The sequence below is a fragment of the Saimiri boliviensis genome, chromosome 3 (assembly GCF_048565385.1).
Source record: "Saimiri boliviensis isolate mSaiBol1 chromosome 3, mSaiBol1.pri, whole genome shotgun sequence".
NCBI lineage: Eukaryota > Metazoa > Chordata > Mammalia > Primates > Cebidae > Saimiri > Saimiri boliviensis.
Window position 1 is genome coordinate 166,120,050 of NC_133451.1, and position 21,184 is coordinate 166,141,233.

Here is a 21,184-nt window from a genome sequence, read left to right on the forward strand (position 1 = left end):
CTTCCTGAAGTGCGGCGGGGGGACCGGATAAATGGCCTCAGGGGGCCGCATGCAGCCTGCGGGCCGTAGTTTGGGGACACCTGATCTAAGGACTCAACTACCATTAGGTTTCAGCAAACTAACATGTACCAATGAAACAAAACAGTTACCAGCACTCATTTTAACTCATTTTTAATAATCGTAGCCAAGAGATCTCTTATTTAAAAAAAAATTCCCTTGTAGTCTCTTATAACTGTAAATCTTGAAAAAAAATTAGAATCCTGTAGATTATTACAGTAAAAAGAAAAAAGATTCCATTGGGTCTATTGTTCAATTTGCTACTAAAGCAATCTCTGCTTAATTATCTGAAATGGAAATAATTCATATCAAATTCCTTAGGGACTAATGAATGCACAACATAGAGAACATTTGCTAATTTTTATTAAAAGTGTCAGTGACTTTGCTCTAAAGGAATTATAAAACACCAGGATGCTTTCATGAGCTGAAATATTTGTAGTTACTGAATATTATCAATAAAATGTACTTTTAAAATTATAACTTCTTTAAGAACTTAGTCTAATGTTAAATGTCTAATGCTGGGTATGTGATTCAAGGGTTTTTCTTAATTTATAAATTCCAAATCTGTAAGTTAATTTCTTAAGAATTAACTGAAAGGCCAGGCGCAATGGCTCATGCCTTTAACCCCAGCACTTCAGGAGGCCGAGGTGGGCAGGATCACTTGAGTTCAGGATGATCCTGGACAATATCGTGAAACCCCATTCCACAAAAATTATCCAGTTGTGATGGCACATGCATGTGGTCCCACCTACTTGGGAGGCTGAGAGAATCACCTGAGCCCAGGAAGTCAAGGCTGCAGTGAACCGTGACCATGCCATTGCCTGGGTGACAAAGTGAGACCCTGTCTCAAAACAAAAAAAAGAATTTACTGAAAAAAAATTACCAAAAAGGTTGATTAAAGTGTAAGGTAGGTGGTAATATATTATGACAAATTTGTATGATACTTTAATAAATGTATACAAGTATTTACAAACACAAATAAAACTTTCAATTTCATTTTATAGTAAGTGGCATGGAAAATTAAACTACCTTTACAATAAATTCCAAACAACACAGAAAAAATTCATTCGCTTATAGAACAGAGAAAACGTGTTCTTTTGCAAATTTGCATAATGTTTGAATTTAAGAATGATAAACTACATTTCAATTTACTTAAGAATTCTCCAAAATTTTCTTTTCATAATGATATTTTGGTATATGAGTATCATGTCACCTACTTCAAGTAAGAGATTGCCATGTTTTTCCTAGCTAAAAATTTATACTTATCCAATGATGCTCATTTCTCAAAATGGAAAAAAAAAAATAGGTTAAAAGATGACAGCTAATAAAATCAGAGAAACAGTAGGAAAAGTCTATAAGTATTGTATCCAAAATTACATTTTTTTTAAAAAAAGAAAAATTAATAGGTTTCTGTTCAAGAATATTAAAATTATTATTATTATTATTATTTGAGATGGAGTCTCACTTTGTCACCAGGCTGGAATGCAGTGGCACGACCTCGGCTCACTGTAACCTCCACCTCCTAGGTTCAAGCAAGTCTCCTGCCTCAGCCTTCACGCCACCAAGCCCACCTAATTTTTGTATTTTCAGTAGTAACAGCGTTTCACCACGTTGACCAGGGTATTCTCGATCTCCTGACCTCGTGATCTGTTCGCCTTGGCCTCCCAAAGTGCTGAGATTACAGGCATGAGCCACTGCACCCGGCCCAAAATTATTTTTAATAAGAAAAACATATATCCATATATACCCTATAATCTAGTTATCTGCTACCAATGGCATGTTATTGCTATAAAAAGATTTCCTTTCATTAACCAAAGTGTAATAAGACTAAGAGAAGTCAATTCATAAAAGTAATATAAGTGTATTGTTATCCAACTTTATATCCACAACAGAAGAAATGACAAAGTTATAATATGACTGACATGACTTTGGGCTGACACTTAGAGTTACTATATTGTCTACATCTGCAGAAGTCCTCCCATTTCCATACATGTCCTCATACATTTTAATGCATATTCAGTAGACATATTCTTCTTATAATTCTTTATAATGATAATCCCAGGCTGAGTTTGTTCCACAGATTTTGGAAAGCAGTCTTTCATATGCGGCCAAACAAATACAGTGATTCTTTCTTTTCTTAGTTTATTCTTTATAATTTCTTAATGTTTAATTTTGATAACTAAAAAAAACACAATCTCAGTTACATGAATTTATATATTACCTTAAACTCCCATTTTCCCTTTTATGTATACGTGAAAATGCATGAACAAGAAAATTTCATATATGAAGTTGAATGTTATAAAAATAATATATATATTTTTGAATTTCCAAAAAGTGTTAAAGTCCTAATACTGATATCAAGTAAAATACACATTATATAGTTAAGCAAACAGACTAGGCATGGTAGTTCCCAGCTGTAATTCCAACACTTTGGGAAGCCAAGGTGAGAGGATTGCTTGAGGCCAGGAAGGAGTTTGAGACCAGCCTGGGCAACACAGCATGACTCTGTTTCTTCAAAAATTAGATGGGTATGGTGATGCTTGCCTGTAGACCTAGCTACTCAAGAGACTGAGGCAGGAGGATCACTTGAGCCCTGGATTTCCAGATTACAAAGAGTTATGATTGTACCACAGCACGCCAGCCTGAATGACAAAGGAAGACCCTGTCTCTTAAAAAACAAAACAAAAACAAAACCAGAAACTTAAAGAATTGCATAAATTTTTTATATAAGGAAGCATAGAGTTCACTGGGCTAGACAAATTTTTTGCCTGTCATGTCTTTGATATATATATTTAGTAAACATGTCAAAATTTAAAATTTTACAATTTGCATATATATGTAGTAAACGTCAAAATTTAAAATTTTATAATTTGCTTTAATAGATATTTTATACAAGTTCTAAGCTAATTAGATGACTGTAAATACTAATACAATCTTTAGGGCAAGTCAAACTCTTGAATCCATTAAAAAGTTGTTATAAAGCCTTTAACGCACACCAGTCTGTATGAAAACAATAATCTATCAGCAATGGCTACATTTGTGGAGTAGAACTTATAAGGAAGTCTAAAATGAAGGCATATATTTCTTTCAATGTATTCTGTTTGTTAGAGTCCCCTTATTTTTGGTGAATATGTATTCCTATCAGTTTTTTAAAAATAAAAATAAACTGAGGTTCCATGTGTACACAGTAATGCAAAAATGGAACTTATTACCACTCTAATAGTATTTGAAAACTGATACTGTACCACTATGACTACCCTCACCTACTAATTAAATCATTACTTATATTTAAGTAAAATATAATGCAGCCTCTTCAGGAAGACTATAGCTTGAAAATTGCCTTTTAAATCCTTTATAGTTATTCACATGCAATCCCAAGAAAGTAAGATAATGGGAGAAATATTTTACATACATTTTAGGTCAAACGATGGTCACAAGAAGGAAGAAAAGTGTGTGTGTTACCAACAGAAACTCTAGTCATCTACAAATATTAACCACATTTTCCCTTGCACCTTTTATATTAAGTTACAACATCTGATGCTTTATGGTGGTTTTTAGTAAATACAATATAATAACTCAAATATTGAGATGCTATATACCTTCCAAATCCAGTTCAGCCAGCACTTCCTCCAGAGAGCCTTTACTAACAAACCTTGATTGTGCTACCCTGACCAACCCTGAACATCCTAGTCCCTCTCCAGAATTAACTACTTTTATCACTGTACATTATAGGATTCCTTGTCACCTAGATATTCAATACCCAAAGTGAATCTGCCAGATCCTGTAAAAATGCAAAATTTCTTGAAGTTGTTGAAAGTGATGTTGGATAACTCCTCTAATCACAGGCAAAGGTGATAAGTGAGGATTAAGAGGGATTACAGTAGTTACCATAAAAAAGATTAAATCAACAAGAATTGTTGATAATTTGTTGGGGGCATTTAAAACTTATGAGTTGAATATCAAAAGAATAACAGTGCTCTCCAGAAAACTGATGAACTCCTCAAATATTTATCCAAAAATAGCCTCTCTCTGTAATCATTCTACAGAGATCAACTTTAAAGTGCTGTCATACTGTGCAATCACACAATTACAGTGGAAAAAATTATACCAAAACGAGTAAACACTTAATTCATTCTTTGTTTTAAGAATTAGTGCATATTTCTTCAGAACCTAATTTTGATATATTCTGAAATAAACTTATTTTCATATATTTGCTACAGTTTTTCAAATAAAGCACCAAACAAATATTTGCTCATTACTTAAAAAACATTATCACTTATTTTTAACGGATTCATTGAAGTAGCCTTTTCCATTACCAATTATTCTCAGATATATGCAGTACTTCTATTACTATATTACTTATAATGTGTTAAAATTTGTCCATGTATCTATCTATCCTAGCTATCCCTCTAGGTTACCTCCCTGAGAACAGATGCTACATCATCTTTATCTATAGCAACTAGCACCATTCCTAGAACATACTAAATGCACAAAAGAATGCTGAACTGAGGAGTACTATTTTTAATAAATAATTTTGTAATTGAGTCTAGTACCCCACTTCCAGTCAAGATATCTGGTATATCCTCAACACTTTAAATAATCTAATTGGCTATTTCAAATGGTCTCAATTTTCAATTAAATTTTAACTGCTTTGTCTATATTTAAAAATATGGAAGTTGTTTTTAAGAATCATACCTTTATACACAAAAAGGCATTTAGTAGAGGTCCATAGAGAGTTATCTGAGAATCTGGAGAAAGTTCCATTTCTACATGAAGTTTATCAGGTGGAAGTTCTGAGGGATCAATAGGTGGGCGTGAAGAAGTAGAGGGAGAAGAAACAACTCTGTCTGATCCCTTCTGAGATGGCCTTAATACAGATAGCATTGTCTCTTCCATTTCTGACACTGGAATAAATTAAGAAAAAAAAGATTAATGTCTGGGGGGGTGGGGGACAAAAGACCTCTTAGAAGATCTTCAAGGAAATATTCACTAAGAAATTTTACTTTACAGATATGACATCAACTAATCATTGCATAATGTATAATAATAAAAACAGACCTAAAAGACCAGTAATTAAGAAAGCAAATAAATAATAAATATCATTGAAATATGAGAGAAACACATAAATCAGCCTGCAGAGAATAAACGAAAACTTTCTGTTAACATAAACAACATTCTTATTGAGTCACTGCAATATAAATTTGGGTCACATTGAGACCTTAACTATTCTTGGGCACTAAACTACAACGCTTTTTCACATAAATAGCTATTTAAATACAGTGTGATGTTATCAAGCCACTAGGAAACAACTATGAAAACTATCCTTTGAAACTTAGCTCACTAGAAACATACAAAGAAAACATCATCATTTAGCTCTAATTCTAATTCTTTTTTGGACCCAGGTAATATGGCAAATTTTCAGGAAACTATAAATCATATAGGAACTAACATTTCACAAAATCATGCAGCTTAAATATACAGATCCACTTACACATTGTTTCATATTCAGGCTCTGCAGCTTCTAGCTTGGCAGACTTTGAGAAAATTATCTGCTTTCTCTGAGCATATTTTCCCAACTTTAAGATAAAAATAATGATAATCTCTTTCTCACAGAGTTGTTGTAAGGATTAAATGAGATAACAGAAGGCAGAAAACTGCTTGGCCCAATACTTGATACATAGTAAATGCTCAAAATGTAACTATAATTACTCTAAAATATTTAAAGATTATATTTATATTATGTGAGAATAGATGTGTTTCCATTTTATTTGCTTTTTATTTTTCATAATTATCAATCATAACTGCAGCTGTATAAAAGTACAAATTATATAAAAACACTTACATGACTGTTTTAGCTGTTCATCTGCTTTTTGTGGATAAATTGGATGCCATGTATAATCAATTATAAGCATGACACTTGGGACAGTCCAGCATTCAACCCAACCAGCCCTTTGAATAGTAAAACAGACAGTTTCTAGTCAGATGCTTATTCCTTTAATTGTACAGATACCAGTTGCAGATATTCAAATTTTATTATTTTTTGAAAGAATTATTTCTCCACATATAAGTACAAAATACTTGTCAATAATTCTATTTTATTTACTTATTTATTTATTTTTTTGAGACTGGTCTCTCTCTGTCACCCAAGCTGGAGTACAGTGGTGTGATCTTGGCTCACTACAACCTCTGCCTCCCAGATTCAAGCAATTCCCCTGCCTTAGCCTCCCAGGTAGCTAGAACTACAAGCATGTGTCATGATGCCCAGATAATTTTTGAATATTTAGTAAAGACAAGGTTTCACCATGTTAGCCAAGGTGATCCACCCACCTCGGCCTTCCAAAGTGCTGGGACTACAGACGTGAGCCACTGTGCCCGGCCTGTGTCACTAATTTTATGTACTCACTTTTCCTGAGTAATGTTGCGCCATTTTGGTTTAACTGTTTTCTGGCCACTTTGACACTCAGCAGGAATGCCAGTATCATGAATCATCTTATTTTGGTGGCAATTTTTAACCAGCATAAATAAAGAATATTTACTAGGGTGGCAATCTGGTAGAAACAAATGAAGATCAACATCTTCTCCCTAAAAAAATAATTATAATAATCCAAAGTAATAAAATCAGTGAATAAATATGTTGGTTAATACTTATGGGCAAACCTGTCTACAACAATCTTGGAAACGATTGAAAGAAAATAAATTTTATTACTTTTTATTTTATTGTATTATTTATCTTTTTTGTTTTTTTTTTTTGGTGGTCTCACTCTGTCACTGAGGCTGGAGTGAAGCCTTGAATTCCTGTGCTCAAGTAAATCTAAGTAGTTGGGACTAGAGGAATGTGCTACTTTTTTTTGTAGAAACAGGGTCTTCTTGTGTTGCTCAGGCTAATCTCAAACCCCTGGCCTCAAACAACCATCCTGCCTCAGGCTCCCAAAGTGTTGGCATTACACAAGTAAGATAAACAAATTTGAAATGACAGATTTCACACTGAACAGTCAGGAAAAGAACAAATAAGATTTTACATTGACTAAAACTAAATTTGTATTGAAAAACAACAAAACAATCAGGCAGAGAAACAGCATAGTTTCCAAACAGTGAAAAGAATGTCTTCCTCTGTCACCCAGGTTCCAGAACAAAGTGGTGAAAAAAAGAAAAACAAAGAAAAAAGAAAAAGAATAAAAAAGAAAAAAGAAAAAAAAAAAGAATATCTTCCATGGGTATTCATAGATCTTTTATATGAAGTTCAGTTTTTTAAAAAGCTTTTATAAGCTATAAGCTCAGGTAGACTATGTTCCATATTTTTATTAATTTTTAAAATAGTGTTGTCTCATTTGATTCTAGTATGTCTTGTTTCCTCAGCTGGCTTTTAATAATACGGAACTGGCAAATCAAAGGATCTTTATTTGGCTTTACTTTTTTCCTTGTAGCTCTTCTATTCTTTGTTCATCTTGATGACTAGTTTCTTAACAGGCAGCAAGTTACAGTGGTTAAAAGAATGGAGCCCTAAGCTATATTGCTCAATAACTCACTAGCTTTATGAAGAGTTCTAAAAAAGCTCTGTTCCTCACTTTTGTAATATATAAATGCAGGTAATAATACTTTTAAGAGGGTTGTTCTGAGAATTAAATGAGTTATTACATAAAACACATGGAACAGTGTCTATGTAGTACACAGAAAATGTTTAATAGATGTTAGCTGTTTTCTATTATCTTGCTAACTTTACCAGTATAACCACCATTAATACTACAAATACTACTGGTTGCCCATACCAAAAAAATATGTTCCATAAAATTTTGAGCTTAGAAGTACATAAGAGCTGGCATTCAGATAAAAGGAAGAAAGGTACTGTGGTTATTCCTTGAATTCATGTTTACAATTAAGAATCAAAGTGAAGTATAAAATTATTTCACATGAATTAGTAAACATTAGAGCTAGAAGGGCCAACATATAGATTAGCCACATAGATCAGAAAAGAACTCTAAGAAAATAATCAACTTGAGATATTTTTTAATTGCCCAATGTCTTAGGTGCAGTTAACTACAAAAACGAAGTAGCAGGAACTCTGTGACACTAAAGGTAGTAGACATTGGAGGAAAGCTAAAATACCTTAGAGTGGCAATGGACTGGGTAGGGGAGAGTAAAGACAAGCTTTGGGAAATCAAACTTACTAATACATCTTGTGGAATAAATAATGCATTCAATTATACATACTCTTAAAGAGAACTTGGTATTACACGTAGCTGGAACAAAATCCGTAAAAGGCAAAGAAAAATCAATGTTTAGTGTTTCTCCACAAGCTGCCAGATACACTACAAAGAAAAAAAAGAAGAAAAAGTAAATTTACTTTTAATGTCAATAAAGTTTCAATTATAAAACTGCCTAAAATGCACAACTAAATAAAATTGTTAGTCCAGTACAAACTCTGAAACAGTCCTCTGAGAGTCTCACAAAGATAATAGGGTAAAGTAACTTCTACTATCTGTTAAAACTATCAAATCTATACTAATTTTCGTAATTGGTATTTGCCTTAATGAGAGGAATGCTTAACCTAATTTTTTAAGTGCCTTACCATTTTCCTGTTGTTTAGTGGAGCAGTCAATCCAATTGTGTTGATTAGCAGCCCAAATCATTTCAAATTGATGAAACATGATTTTAAAATTCCACGTATATGGAACAAATGAAAAAATGTCTGGAGCGCTGTCACTAGACCAGTCTTGAATTAAATCTAAAATTATTGGGGTAGTGAATAGAAATTGTAAAGTTAGTTGAAACTCGGAAAAGAAAACAGATTTTCTAACACCAGTCAAAAATGAATTTTTCTTTTATGTAACTAAAAAAATTTTATACTGAAATATTTAAAAGGTGATTAAGACGTATTTAAATAATTTGACAGTAAACAGATGTTTACTTATTAATCATAGTTCCAAATAAGAGAAATTTTATATATTTAATATATCTGTTTTTAAAGGAATTTTGGAAGTAAAAAAATCACTTGACATTCTACTACCCAAATAGCCAACACTGTGGATACATTTTCTTCCAGTTATTTGTCTACATAGACTGACACTATCCTATATGTACATTTTTTATGTGTTGCTTCTTTCACTGAACTCAAATATTTTTCCGTGTTATTTCACACGTTTACATAAATTTTATATAATAGCTCATTAATGAGATTTGTCAGGACTTACTTAACCATTTTTTATCGTTGAATATTTAGACTCCAAATTTTTATGTTACATATATTACCAGGTACTATATATTTTTGTAAAAGGTATTTTACATATTTGGGATTACTTGCCAGTATAGATTCTAGAAGTGAAACTGCTGGGTCAAAATTTAGGAATATTTTTCACAACTATTATAAATTTAAAAATTGCATTCAAAGAGAAGTGAGTCCATTTACACTCCTACCAGAAATGTATGCCTGACTACCTATTTCACTGAACCTTTTCCTGCATTCTATTTCTGTTTTTTTTGTTTTGTTTTACTTGATATTTAACAACGGGAAAACAGTATCTCACTTCCACTGAACTTCTTAACTACAAGCATGGCTGAATATTTTTTCACATTGTTTTGCTCATTAAACAAATATCTACTGAGTGTCTACTGTGTGTCAGGCTCTGTTCTAGACTCTGGAACTACAATGGTAAACGTAACATAGACTTGACTTTCTTAGAATTATAATTCAATCATATTTGTTCATTGCATGTTTAAATTGCTTTTTCAAACTGCATTCATGTATTTGTCTGTTTACCCTTTGGTACTTTAATTCTTTTAAATCCCAATAAATAAATGCTCTTTAAAGACATTAGCACTGATCTACCATAGCAGTTTGCACAACTTTATCTTCTGGCCTCCGCAATGTTTTATATGCATTGTACACTCCCAGCAATGCCTTTCAATAAAAGGGCTCCTCCTAGAGGTGTCAGACTCATCTTTGTATACTCACTGTGCATAACACAGTGCCATGTATACAAAATTAGAACTCTGTGTGTGTGTGTGTGTGTGTGTGTGTGTGTGTGTGTGTGTGAGAGAGAGAGAGAGAGAGAGAGAGAGAGAAACAATTGGAAACAGTATCATTATAGCATAGACTTTGACACTAGACAGTTTTGGGTTTAAGTTCTGGATTTATCATTTTACTAGCTACGCAATCTTGAAAAAAGTAATTTAAATGTTATCAGTTTTCTCTTGCACAAAATAAGAACGACCTCACAGACTTATGATGATAATTCAGATGATTTATGTGAAGTTTTAATAAAGTAACTGGCACAGGGTAAGGACTCCACAAATGGTAGCATTTATTACTAAAGATATCCTAAGGAAGATTATAGGTAAAATGATAAAATACTTAAAGTAGTTTTCTTTTTATTTTGAAGGTGATACTTAAACAGCAAAAAGATTCAATAATGAACTCAGAGTAAATTTATCTTATATAATATCATATGAACCCATTTAAAATTTAGCTGCCACATACAAACACAGCACAAATGTATTAGAAACTCTTGTCTTACTAAAATGGCAGAATAACATACTTAATGTCAAATGTCAATCACAAATTAATACTAATGAGATAAAGAGTTTTACTATATCTATAATAAAAGGCATATGGCTATTAACCTGTTCTATTAATAGAGAATGGAAAACTCCACTTATCAAATTTACTTTAAACATATTTTTATTTAACAATCACAGTGATTCATCATACTTTACATAATCTATGCTTACCTCACATCTTTTACTTCTAAGTGCCACCCTACCGAACTAGCCTGACTCCATACTTTCTAACTTTAGTCTTCAGCACCGTGTCTAACACTTGGAAAATGCCCAAAAATCATCTCTGAATTTAAGCAACTCTACAATACATACTCATCATTCATCAGGCTGATTTTCTCACTCATAACATTCATAGTTCAGCATTTTTGGTCAAACTCCTGTCTTTCATATCCTCTCTGCTAAGGAAAAACTAACCATCTTTATTGCCAGCATAATGCTACAGAGAAGGCACAGGGTCTGCAGTCTGAAAATTGTTCTTAAATGCCTTCCACTTACTAGCCTCCTAAGTTTGCCCAAGTCATTCAATGTTTCTATGCCCCAAGTTCCTCACTGTTAACTCAAAAACAGTAATAACAGCTATCCTATTTTAGAGTTATGTGAAGATAAGACAAGTGAATGTGCTTTGTAAATGGCAAAATACTATCAGATCTTAGTTAATATTACTGAGTTCATTTAAAAACACCATTTCAGACCTTAATGTCTTCCCTTACTTTCTCTGATCATCTTCAGATGACAGTGATTTCCTCTGTACTCATGTCTCACATGCATTTGTCAGCTTCACATTTCACACTTGCATTTATTTTACACTTGCATTCAGTACATATACTGTCTGGTATTGCTTCATTTGTCTCTGTCTAGTACACATGCCAATGTACTTGAGACAAATAATACAAAACAAGAAATGTTCATAAGTGAAGGCAGAGATCATACTTAATGTTTGCTTTGAATCATTATTCATGTATAAGACTTACAATGTATACTGGTTGCACTTTATCTACTTTATATTTCTATTAGTCAAAAGATTGAGATGTAATTGCCAATGAGATAAACAAAACTTAAACAAAAATTCAGATTACCTACTACTTATTTCAGGAAACCAGTATAATTATATAAAGTTATTACCCAAATATATTTTAACAAATCTTATTACTTTCTTCTTTAATAACTCACATGAAATGTTACAACTATTAGTCTATTTCTATTTTTAATAAAACTTAATCAGTTTTTTCTTTAATGACTTATTTCAAATTTCAACATGTCATTCTATAATATAGTTTTCCTACCAGTTTCTATATATTTATTGATAAATATTAAAAATTATGGTGACAAAATGTTTTTATTAGGAGAGTCAACAACTTTTTAATATGCATTGTCATTAAACCAAAAGTTGTTTCTCATTACCAGATGCTCTTATCGAATAATTTGATTAGAAAAATTAAGCACTTTCCTGATGACTGCCTTACTCATTTGTACAACAAATTAAAAAGGTATAGCAAGCTAAATGTTACTCTGAAAAAACGCAACAACTCACTTTATCATTAGTTGTTGGGCAAACACCCTATACAACGTCAATCAATTGATACTAGAACTTTGCAATGCCATTATGTTATTTTCTTCTCCTCCTTATCAGAGAAATCTAAGTCAATCTCATTATTCCCAGAAGAGGATTCAGTTTCTGTTTTTGTTTTATAATAAGCTTTCATTTCTGAGGCTCTGTATTTGTCATAAGGCTATCTTTGTCCCCACTGAAATCTCTTAAGAACAATTTTACCTTACTAATAAGTGGTATGAGAGTGGTTGCTGAGAAATATTAGGCATTCCCTCACAGTAGAGAGATAATTTCTTTTCTATAGAATTCTGACAATAGAGAAAGCAATCCAAACACTATGACCAAGCAGGCTCATTCCATTACTAAACTAATATTATTCTCTAGTAGTCATCCTTTTTAGAGAATAAGTTTAAAAAGGACTCTACAGTTATTTGTTATGCTGTATGTCTTTTAAAAATAACAGAACATGACCAAATGTTACAGTTGTTAAATCTGTAAAATCATTATGTTTACTTTTGTATCTATGTTTAAAATTTCTCCAAATAAATTTTATAAAAAAATAAATAACCAAAATAACGAATTTCAATAAAGAAAGCATACAAATTAGAATTAGAGAAAGAAAATCATTTAAGAAAAATCAGTTGCAACTTAGGAAATGCATACTTAGCTGTTTCAGTGTAACTAATAAAATAGCATAAATGAAAGTGCTACTGCAAAATAATATTTTTAAATCATGAAGAATTTATACTTCTACTACAGCTATTCTTAGCACTCCAAGAGTCTAAAGATGAGAAATGCCTGGAAGAAAAGTAATGTGAAGGATTAAATACTTGACAATGGTATCTATTTTAAACAATTAGTAAAGTTACCAAAAAACACAAAATCTTAAGTAAGAAAGAAAAGGCTAGTCAGAGATAAGTAGTATAACAGATTCTTGAGCCAGACTACTTGAGTTAGAATTTGAGCTCAACAAACTAACTAGTTGTGTGACCATGGACATATATTGTTTCACCTCTATAGCTCATTTTCCTCAACTAAAAATTAAGGAAGATAATAATATTGACCCCTGACAGTTATTGTGAGGATTCAAAAATTTAATACCACGCAAACTGCTTAGGACAGAGCCAGACACATGATACACACTGTAAGTTTTAGCTATAATTTTTTTCATAAATTTGAACTGAGAAATACTCATTCAGTGCTCGGTTTCACTAGCTAAAGCTTAACTTGCCAGGGACTCTGGTAAAATTTCCACTACTGGTTCAATCCATACACTGATTCAAGCCTTGGAGAAGTATGTAACTCCAGGAAAGCAGAAGCAGTCTATCTAGTCCCCCAAGGCTCCCAGACAAACCAGAAAAGAAATATAAAAGACTTACGATTGAACATATTGTAGTAAGAGGCATTTTAAAAGGCCAAAACTCTACAAACAGCAGAATTAGGGTGGAAATTGTTAACCCTATTTCACGAATAAGGAAATTGAAGTTTAAACAGTGAAGTCATTTAAACAGTGAAGTCACACAACATTATACAGTAGTACTGTCAGTAGACGACTACCTATGTATACCTTAAACACCACTATACCACCAAATATCTAATAGTACGCAGCATCAACTAGATGCTTGTATAAAACGACTATTAAACAAATGGATGGATGGACGGATGGATGGATGGATAAATGTAGCAAGCAGTCAAGTAAAGATTAGGTTTCTGTGGAACAGCCACTGGCCCTGGAAAATGAGACCAACTCTATGGGGCTAAATTTTTTAGAAGATGACTCCATAAATGCCACTTATTTTAATTTAGTAATATTTATGCTATTCATAGATCGACACTACATGTTCTTATAGTCACAAAATAGGTAAAGCTATCAAAATGTGCTGCAAGAAATAAAAGAATGTTTTTTCCAACTAATGACAGCATCAACTCAATTATCCATGCCAACAGAAAAGATTAAATAAGGGCTCCAAGTTCAAAAATAACTTTTAGCTATTTGCGTATACTGTTGTGGATTATAATTATTAAAACAAAATAATGAAGCCATGCTGATGCCTAATTTGGGAAGAGAGAGAAATTGATTCATCGTCTCTATCCTATCCCCTAAATAGACTGATACAAAGCACCAGCCTAAATTGAGTTCTTTCATTTCCTTCTAAGCTCAATTGGGGGTTTATATTTTCTTGTTTAGGTTAGAAAAGAATGCAAAATGTCTATATTTAAACTTTCTCTTTGATATTTTCAGCCCAAAATGAAATGTTAAAGAAAGTTTGAATCATGTCATCATATCCCTATGTTGAACTTAAAACTTATCAAATATAAACAAGTAAATCTCACTGTATTTATACCTATTAGAAAATTACCTGTAAAGAAATTTTTCTGTGCAAAAATGAAGTGGTAGGTGGCTTTATAAACCTCTAATTCACACTGCCATGTCTGTGGCATGTTCCATATTCGGGGGTAACTGGCATTGATGTGGAACTGCAAAACAAATGTTAGGTAAAAGTATTAGAGCTTAAAATGTGACACTGTGTGAACCGCATTAGAAATGAAGTCACACACACTAGTGAGTAATTAAAACTTATTTTCCTACTGAGCTGAACAGAAGGTCCCTTTGAGATTTTACTATTGTTGTGGCTGTAGGTCAATATACATGGCTACATCTAGCTCCTTAAAATATTAAGCCAAGATGTGGTCAAAAAACTTCCAAAAAAACAAATCAGGTTACAGCGTTGATACTCTACTCCAAATAAACCAATTGGGTAACAGCTAACACCCCTAATTTCTCCTTAAGCCTTATCTGTTAAGAGACAGGCTCAGTGTGAAGGAAGATAGAGTGCAATGTATACTGTCACAAAAGTGACATTAGTATTTCTGCAGTTTGGCATTTCTTCTCCTTTTTTTTTTGACAGAATCTCACTCTATTGCCCAGGCTAGAGTGCAGTGGCACAATCTCGCCTCACCATAACCTCAGACTCCCCAGGTTCAGGCAATTCTTGTGCCTCAGCCTCCTAAGTAGCTGGGATCACAGGCACGCATGCCATCACACCTGTCTAATTTTCGTATTTTTAGTAGAGGTAGAGTTTCACCATGTTGGCCAGGTTGGTCTCGAACTCCTGACCTCAAGTGATCAGCCTTCTTTGGCCTCCCAAACTGCTGGGATTACAGGTTTAAGTCACCATGCCCAGCCCAGTCTGGCATTTCTGCAAAGGCAAAAGCTGCCTGCCTAAAAACAGCATTGTCACATAGCACTATTTATCAGCAGTAGATGAAGAATTCATTAAAATACTGAATATCATGGTTTAAAATATACTTACGGTCTCTGATATATTCTTGGTAACTGCAAAATTTTTGTCTTAATTTACATATGTGTAAAATGCTTAAGACAAGTAATTAAGAACCTAATGGCACCATCTTATATGAAAGAATCTCTGCATATTAACCATTTTACATCATGGCTTTTGTTATTGTTAGTATTGTTGTCCCTGACAGTAATAATAACAATAATAATAATAATCTGCTTGATTAATGAGTCACAATCTGCAATTTTAATCACTGGCATTTCCATATTGTTTCTCTTTCTAATGTGGAATAATCCAGTGCATCAATAAGATTTTCTTCGCTTTACCTTACTCATCAAGTAAAAGGCACAATAAGTTACATTATTTAAGCCCTGGGAAAGCAATCCAGTGGGGCTAGAAAACATATATTAAAGAATTATCTTACTTACAACTTAGAAGAGATTTAGTACAGCCACCTAATGAACTTTAAAAACAATATTCTAACAATTTCTCATATTTTACAGGACAAAAACATATGTATCATTGCCTTTTATTCACTTCCCTCATACTAGAAGCAGAGCAAGAGAGAGGTGCCACCAGGAGTCCATAGCACTGGGAATCCACTACTCTTCCCTAGGACAGGGTCAAGAGCATCTGGCTATTCTTAAACTAGAAGATGAGTCATTTGATGATTTCCTGATTACTTAAACTTTATATAAGTAAATTAAAATCAAATTTGTTTTTCATACAAGTATGTATATCCTCATATACAGACTTACTGCTAACATTTCTGCTTCCAAAAGAGTCCGATACTGCATGCTGGTAGTGGCATCCACATGTAAGAGTTGTCCTTTAATAGCAGGAGTATAACCTAATAATACAAACATAAAAATTAAGAACCAGGAAAAAAAATTACAAACTGAAACATATTTGGACTGGAACCAACTCCTACTACCACCCAAATTAGGAATCCTTGAAAATTGGTAGCCACTATTAAACACACCTCAGTGAGAGGGGGCTTGCTAACTTAATAGGTGATCGTTCTCATATGGGCTGCTCTAAAGGAACAAAGTTCCAACTCCATATAATATCTATTCTCATTTTTCTTTCCTTTGTAGTTTGAAAAACTACGAGTTTATTCTTTAAACAATAGTTTTTGGTTACAGAAGACAACTCCTTTTCTTCTTCCACTGACTTAAGGGTACATATTTTCATCATTCTCAACTACTCCTATATAATGACAGTTACTAAATAACAGCTATTCCCCTCAGGTAATGACAGTTTCTCAGCAATATAGCCCATTCTCAACAAAAGCTGAATCGTTTAGAGCAGGCGTCCCCAAACTACAGCCCGCAGGCCGCATGCGGCCCCGTGAGGCCATTTATCCTGCCCCCCGCTGCATTTCAGGAAGGGGCACCCCTTTCATTGGTGGTCAGTGAGAGGAGCACAGTATGTGGCGGCCCTCCAACGGTCTGAGGGACAGTGAACTGGCCCCCTGTGTAAAAAAAAAAACGCCTGGTTTAGAGTATTGCATTTCCTTTCTTGAAGAAATCTTTCTATGAATACTACTTCTGTGGTCACTATTATATGCCTAGTTCCACATGCATCCTGCATCCTGCTCTGGGCATTTTTTTTTCAAATACCTGAATCTCTAAAAAGTTTTAAATTTATTTGTTATATATTGTTCTTGCCTGAAACCTAAGTCCATCTTCCCATTGACAGTCATCTTAAAAGCCACCTAACCTCTATACTCAAACCCTAACTGGGCTTTCCTTAAACCCTTAACTCAAGAGTTACACAAAAAGTATTCTGTGGTACTTGCCACAACTTTATAATAGATATGCTCAAGATATTGATCCCTCAGTCCTCAGGTGATCCCTTTACTCCAGTGTACCCATATTTGTATAATACAGCATAAAACAGTAAAAATGCTATTTCCTACGTGTATCATCGATTGTGAAAAGCTGGAAACACTTCCTTAACTGAAATATTATCAGTTTTGTACAACTCCCAACTACCTTTATATCCCAACATACACCTTGTAAGTAAGGCTTTTCTAAAAGATGCTTCTTTCCAACTACATACTCTGAATCAGCAGTCCTAGGCAATCTCAAGCATCTCCTTCAAGTCTTAATAAGATTGTTTTTTATAAAGTAGATAAGGGTTAGTTCTACATTAAAATAGTCCCAATGTTATGGTAAAAAGATACACTATGCAATTCACTGATTATCTAAGTAGGCAGTCCTGAATGGTACCTCTTACAGCAGCAAAATAAGTGACAGAACCAAAAAATAAGAGCTAAGAATTACACAAAAATGAAGTAAACTTAGCAACAGAAACACTGATGATAACTGATTTAAAATGTTGGCAAGTTGCTACTCTTTACTCTCAATAAAGTAAATAAAGCAGAATTTCATCTTAACTGCTCTCAATTACAAATGTAGTAAGAAAATAGAAAGAAAGCAAAATGAAGTTATAAGAATTTGATACATTTAACAGTATTTATTCAAATTATTAACTGTGTCAGTGCCCATATTTCAAATGCATAATGAACTTAGACCATCTCAGCTCTGATGAAACTAACACTTTTATTGTGAAATGCTCTGATTTATTAAAGTTCTGCAACTCAAAGTACACAGCTTACTCCCTGACAAAATCTACTAACAATATAACCTAAAACCAAGCCTTGTATTCAACCAATCAAGTACTGCCCAAATATCAGGTACAGGGTTCAGCACTAAGAATACACTAAAGAACAAAACAGCTCCTACTCTCATAGTACACCAGTCTAACTGGAAAACTACACATTAAGTAAATTATGCTCAATCCTACAAAATAGATGCATAGAATATAATAAAAGCATATAATTGTAAGACTGAACTTGATTAGAAAATGTTTCCCTTCTCTCTAAATGCTCAATTACATAATATTTCCCCTTAATGACTACAGGCACATCAAAATATAATAAAAAACTGAAATAGAAAACTTTATTATTGTTAATCTAAAATGATAACAAACTGTATTATTATTTCTTTAATCATTTAAAAAAGTAACAGTTGCAGCTTACCATTTTCTTCAACTGTCATTGGAATATTAATTTCTAAGTATGAGCCAGCTCCTACATTTACATGTACAGCATTTGTTTCCTACCAAAAGAAAAAATTAATTCATATAAAACATTAATTATATCTCCCATCTTTAATTTTCAGTTATTATCACAGAAGAAATTATTGATGATGTTAAATAAGTATTAAAAGTTCTAAGAACAAAAGTTGAAATTTTTACCAAAAATATACTAAAACAAATTAGCCAGATATAAAAGAGAAAATGAGCCAAAATATAGCCTAAGGTCTATTACTATTAACTTCTTTCCATTATTTGACATTTAATAAAATTACAATGAAAGTAAAATACGTACAATTATTTGAAAGGAAAATAGCTCATATAAATTAATCCTAGTATGAGACTAGTCATCAGAAAAAAAAACTCTGAAAAATAATGTTCAAATTTTAAACACTATTTTCTACTATATTATTATGATAATTACCCTATTTTTGGTAAACAGCAAGTCAATTGTAGCATCTGCAATAATATTCATTCGTAATTCAAAAGCAAGGATCTGTCTTGGTCTCCCAGGCTGTGCAATTTCAGAAACTTTCAGAACTTGATAATCAGGTGGAAAGAAAAACTTCCATAAACAATCTCTACATAAGAAGGTAGAAAGCAATAATGACATGTTATTCAAACAATAACAATCTCTACATAAGGAGGTAGAAAGCATAATGACATGTTATTCCCTCTGATAAGGGACCAAAATCAGTATTCTAATTCATAAAAAGAAAATAAGAAGTAAAAACTGAATAATATCTTAAATATTCAATCACGTAAAGGTAGTAGAAATGACATCAAAACCTAGAAACTAAAATCATGTTATGATTATAAAATTTATAGGCTAAAACCATGCTATGTCAGAAATCAGTAACTTCTCACAATGCTGAGTGAATTAACCAGTATCAAAACAGCTGAGATTTCTTCCTTTATGTCTTATGTTAATAGATGGCTGCTAAGAAAACTGACCTTACTATTCATTGCTGATTACAGCTAATCGTTGTGCAGAAATTCAATACAGGGAAGAAGAAGAAATAGCTACATAAGACCATTTGAACATGTAAATGAAAAGACAATACTGCTCACATTAGTGAATTAAATACACGTGAAAAATTCATTTTTTTTTCTTTTTAAATAAACCTGAGTGGTTTTTTAAAGTCCAGGTTAGAAATGCTTTGCTCTTCTCTCCTGGCAGTAAAAAAATCTACTTGAAAGGAGTTGTTAAAGCAAATTTCCATCTTCAGTGTCATTTTTCCATTGCATTTTAGTTTGGGTTTTTGTGTAAATATACCCCAATACTTATTAAAAATATACAGTAAAATTAAAAATAGTTTAAGAAGAATCACACCTTACTCAAGTGCTAAAAAATGCAAAAATACTTCATGGGCCTATGTTAAAGCATTATTTTTTTCCTCAAACAATATATAAATGTTCTGCCAACCAAACAAAATACTTTTCTTGAGATTTCCGAATAGAGTTTAAATAGACATAGCTCTATTAATTAATGAAATGTAAAATCTCTCATTTTCAACTCCAGCAGGTCAAATATGGCATGACTTACAAGAGGAAAATTTAATTCCAATAATGTGAAAAGTACTTTCTTTCTAACCTGAAATTTTATGGTCTGTTTACTTTAAAGGTTAACAGATGACCTAACGCAGAATTTAATGAAGTATTGTTTTAGCCTAATGCAAAAATTTTCAAATAGCAAGCTTATTCATTTACCATGTAATTGTTAGTTAGCTACTTAATGAGGCAGGTATTCCTATATACTACAAATAAACCAAGATTAATACAATATACTACTTGACAAATACATAATTATTCTAATAAGTCTAGCTAGACAGCACTTTCTTAAAAAGCATTTAAAAAGTCAATACATCAAGTCAGTATCAGCACTCTTTCATTAATCTATCAATGGCCTTATAATATCTGCTCATGTAAATGACTTGGCTTGTATTTCTCTATTCAAAAAAGCTTGTTAAGAAATAGAAAAACTAAACTAACTTTAGGCAATGTCTAATTTTGTACATAAAAACTGAGATGCTCCCTCATAATCAATGGTAAATGTCCCCTTTGTTTAAAATTCAAGAAGTAGAAAAATGTTCATAATATATTAAAAATTAAAACTACCTTAAAATTAATAAAATGACTAACAGATATAACCGCCATTATAAAATCTATACTTCATAACTACTATAGACTATATAGGACAATTCTCCACTGTCCTCATGAATTTATAAGACACTTCCTTTGCCTCAATGATTCACCCTCCTCTTTCCCTAGCTAATTCTCACTTATCTTTCAAAACTTAATTTACGTGTTACCTCAACCAAAAAGTCTTTCCCAATTCTTCTCTCCCCTAAACTTTAATATATATTATATACTGTATACTATATACTAGGAATACCAAGTAACCTAAAAATTCATATGTTGAAGTCCTAACCCCTAAAATTTAAATGTTGAAGTCCTAATTCCCAGTACCTCTGAATGTGACTATATTTGGAGATGGGGTCCTTCAGAAGGGTAATTAAGTTACAATGAGGTCATTAGAGTATGCTCTCCTAATCTAATATGCCTGGACAGTATGATCTAAACACAGAACTGTACAAGGAAAGGACCACATGAAGACACTGGA

General features: G+C 32.6%; 1 protein-coding gene across 10 annotated transcripts in view; it reads right to left on the reverse strand.

Annotated features, from left to right (window-relative positions):
* Positions 1 to 21,184, reverse strand: part of BLTP1 (bridge-like lipid transfer protein family member 1) — a 217,450-nt gene that overhangs the window by 149,168 nt on the left and 47,098 nt on the right. For all 10 annotated transcript variants that reach the window (XM_039479082.2, XM_074396938.1, XM_074396937.1 and 7 more), the window contains 9 exons: positions 18,986 to 19,142; positions 18,506 to 18,584; positions 16,218 to 16,309; positions 14,521 to 14,638; positions 8,624 to 8,779; positions 8,266 to 8,363; positions 6,461 to 6,639; positions 5,900 to 6,006; positions 4,753 to 4,961 (listed from right to left, as the gene is read on the reverse strand). In XM_039479082.2, coding sequence (XP_039335016.2) covers positions 4,753 to 4,961; positions 5,900 to 6,006; positions 6,461 to 6,639; positions 8,266 to 8,363; positions 8,624 to 8,779; positions 14,521 to 14,638; positions 16,218 to 16,309; positions 18,506 to 18,584; positions 18,986 to 19,142 — 1,195 coding nt within the window. The remainder of the gene's footprint in view (positions 1 to 4,752; positions 4,962 to 5,899; positions 6,007 to 6,460; positions 6,640 to 8,265; positions 8,364 to 8,623; positions 8,780 to 14,520; positions 14,639 to 16,217; positions 16,310 to 18,505; positions 18,585 to 18,985; positions 19,143 to 21,184) is intronic.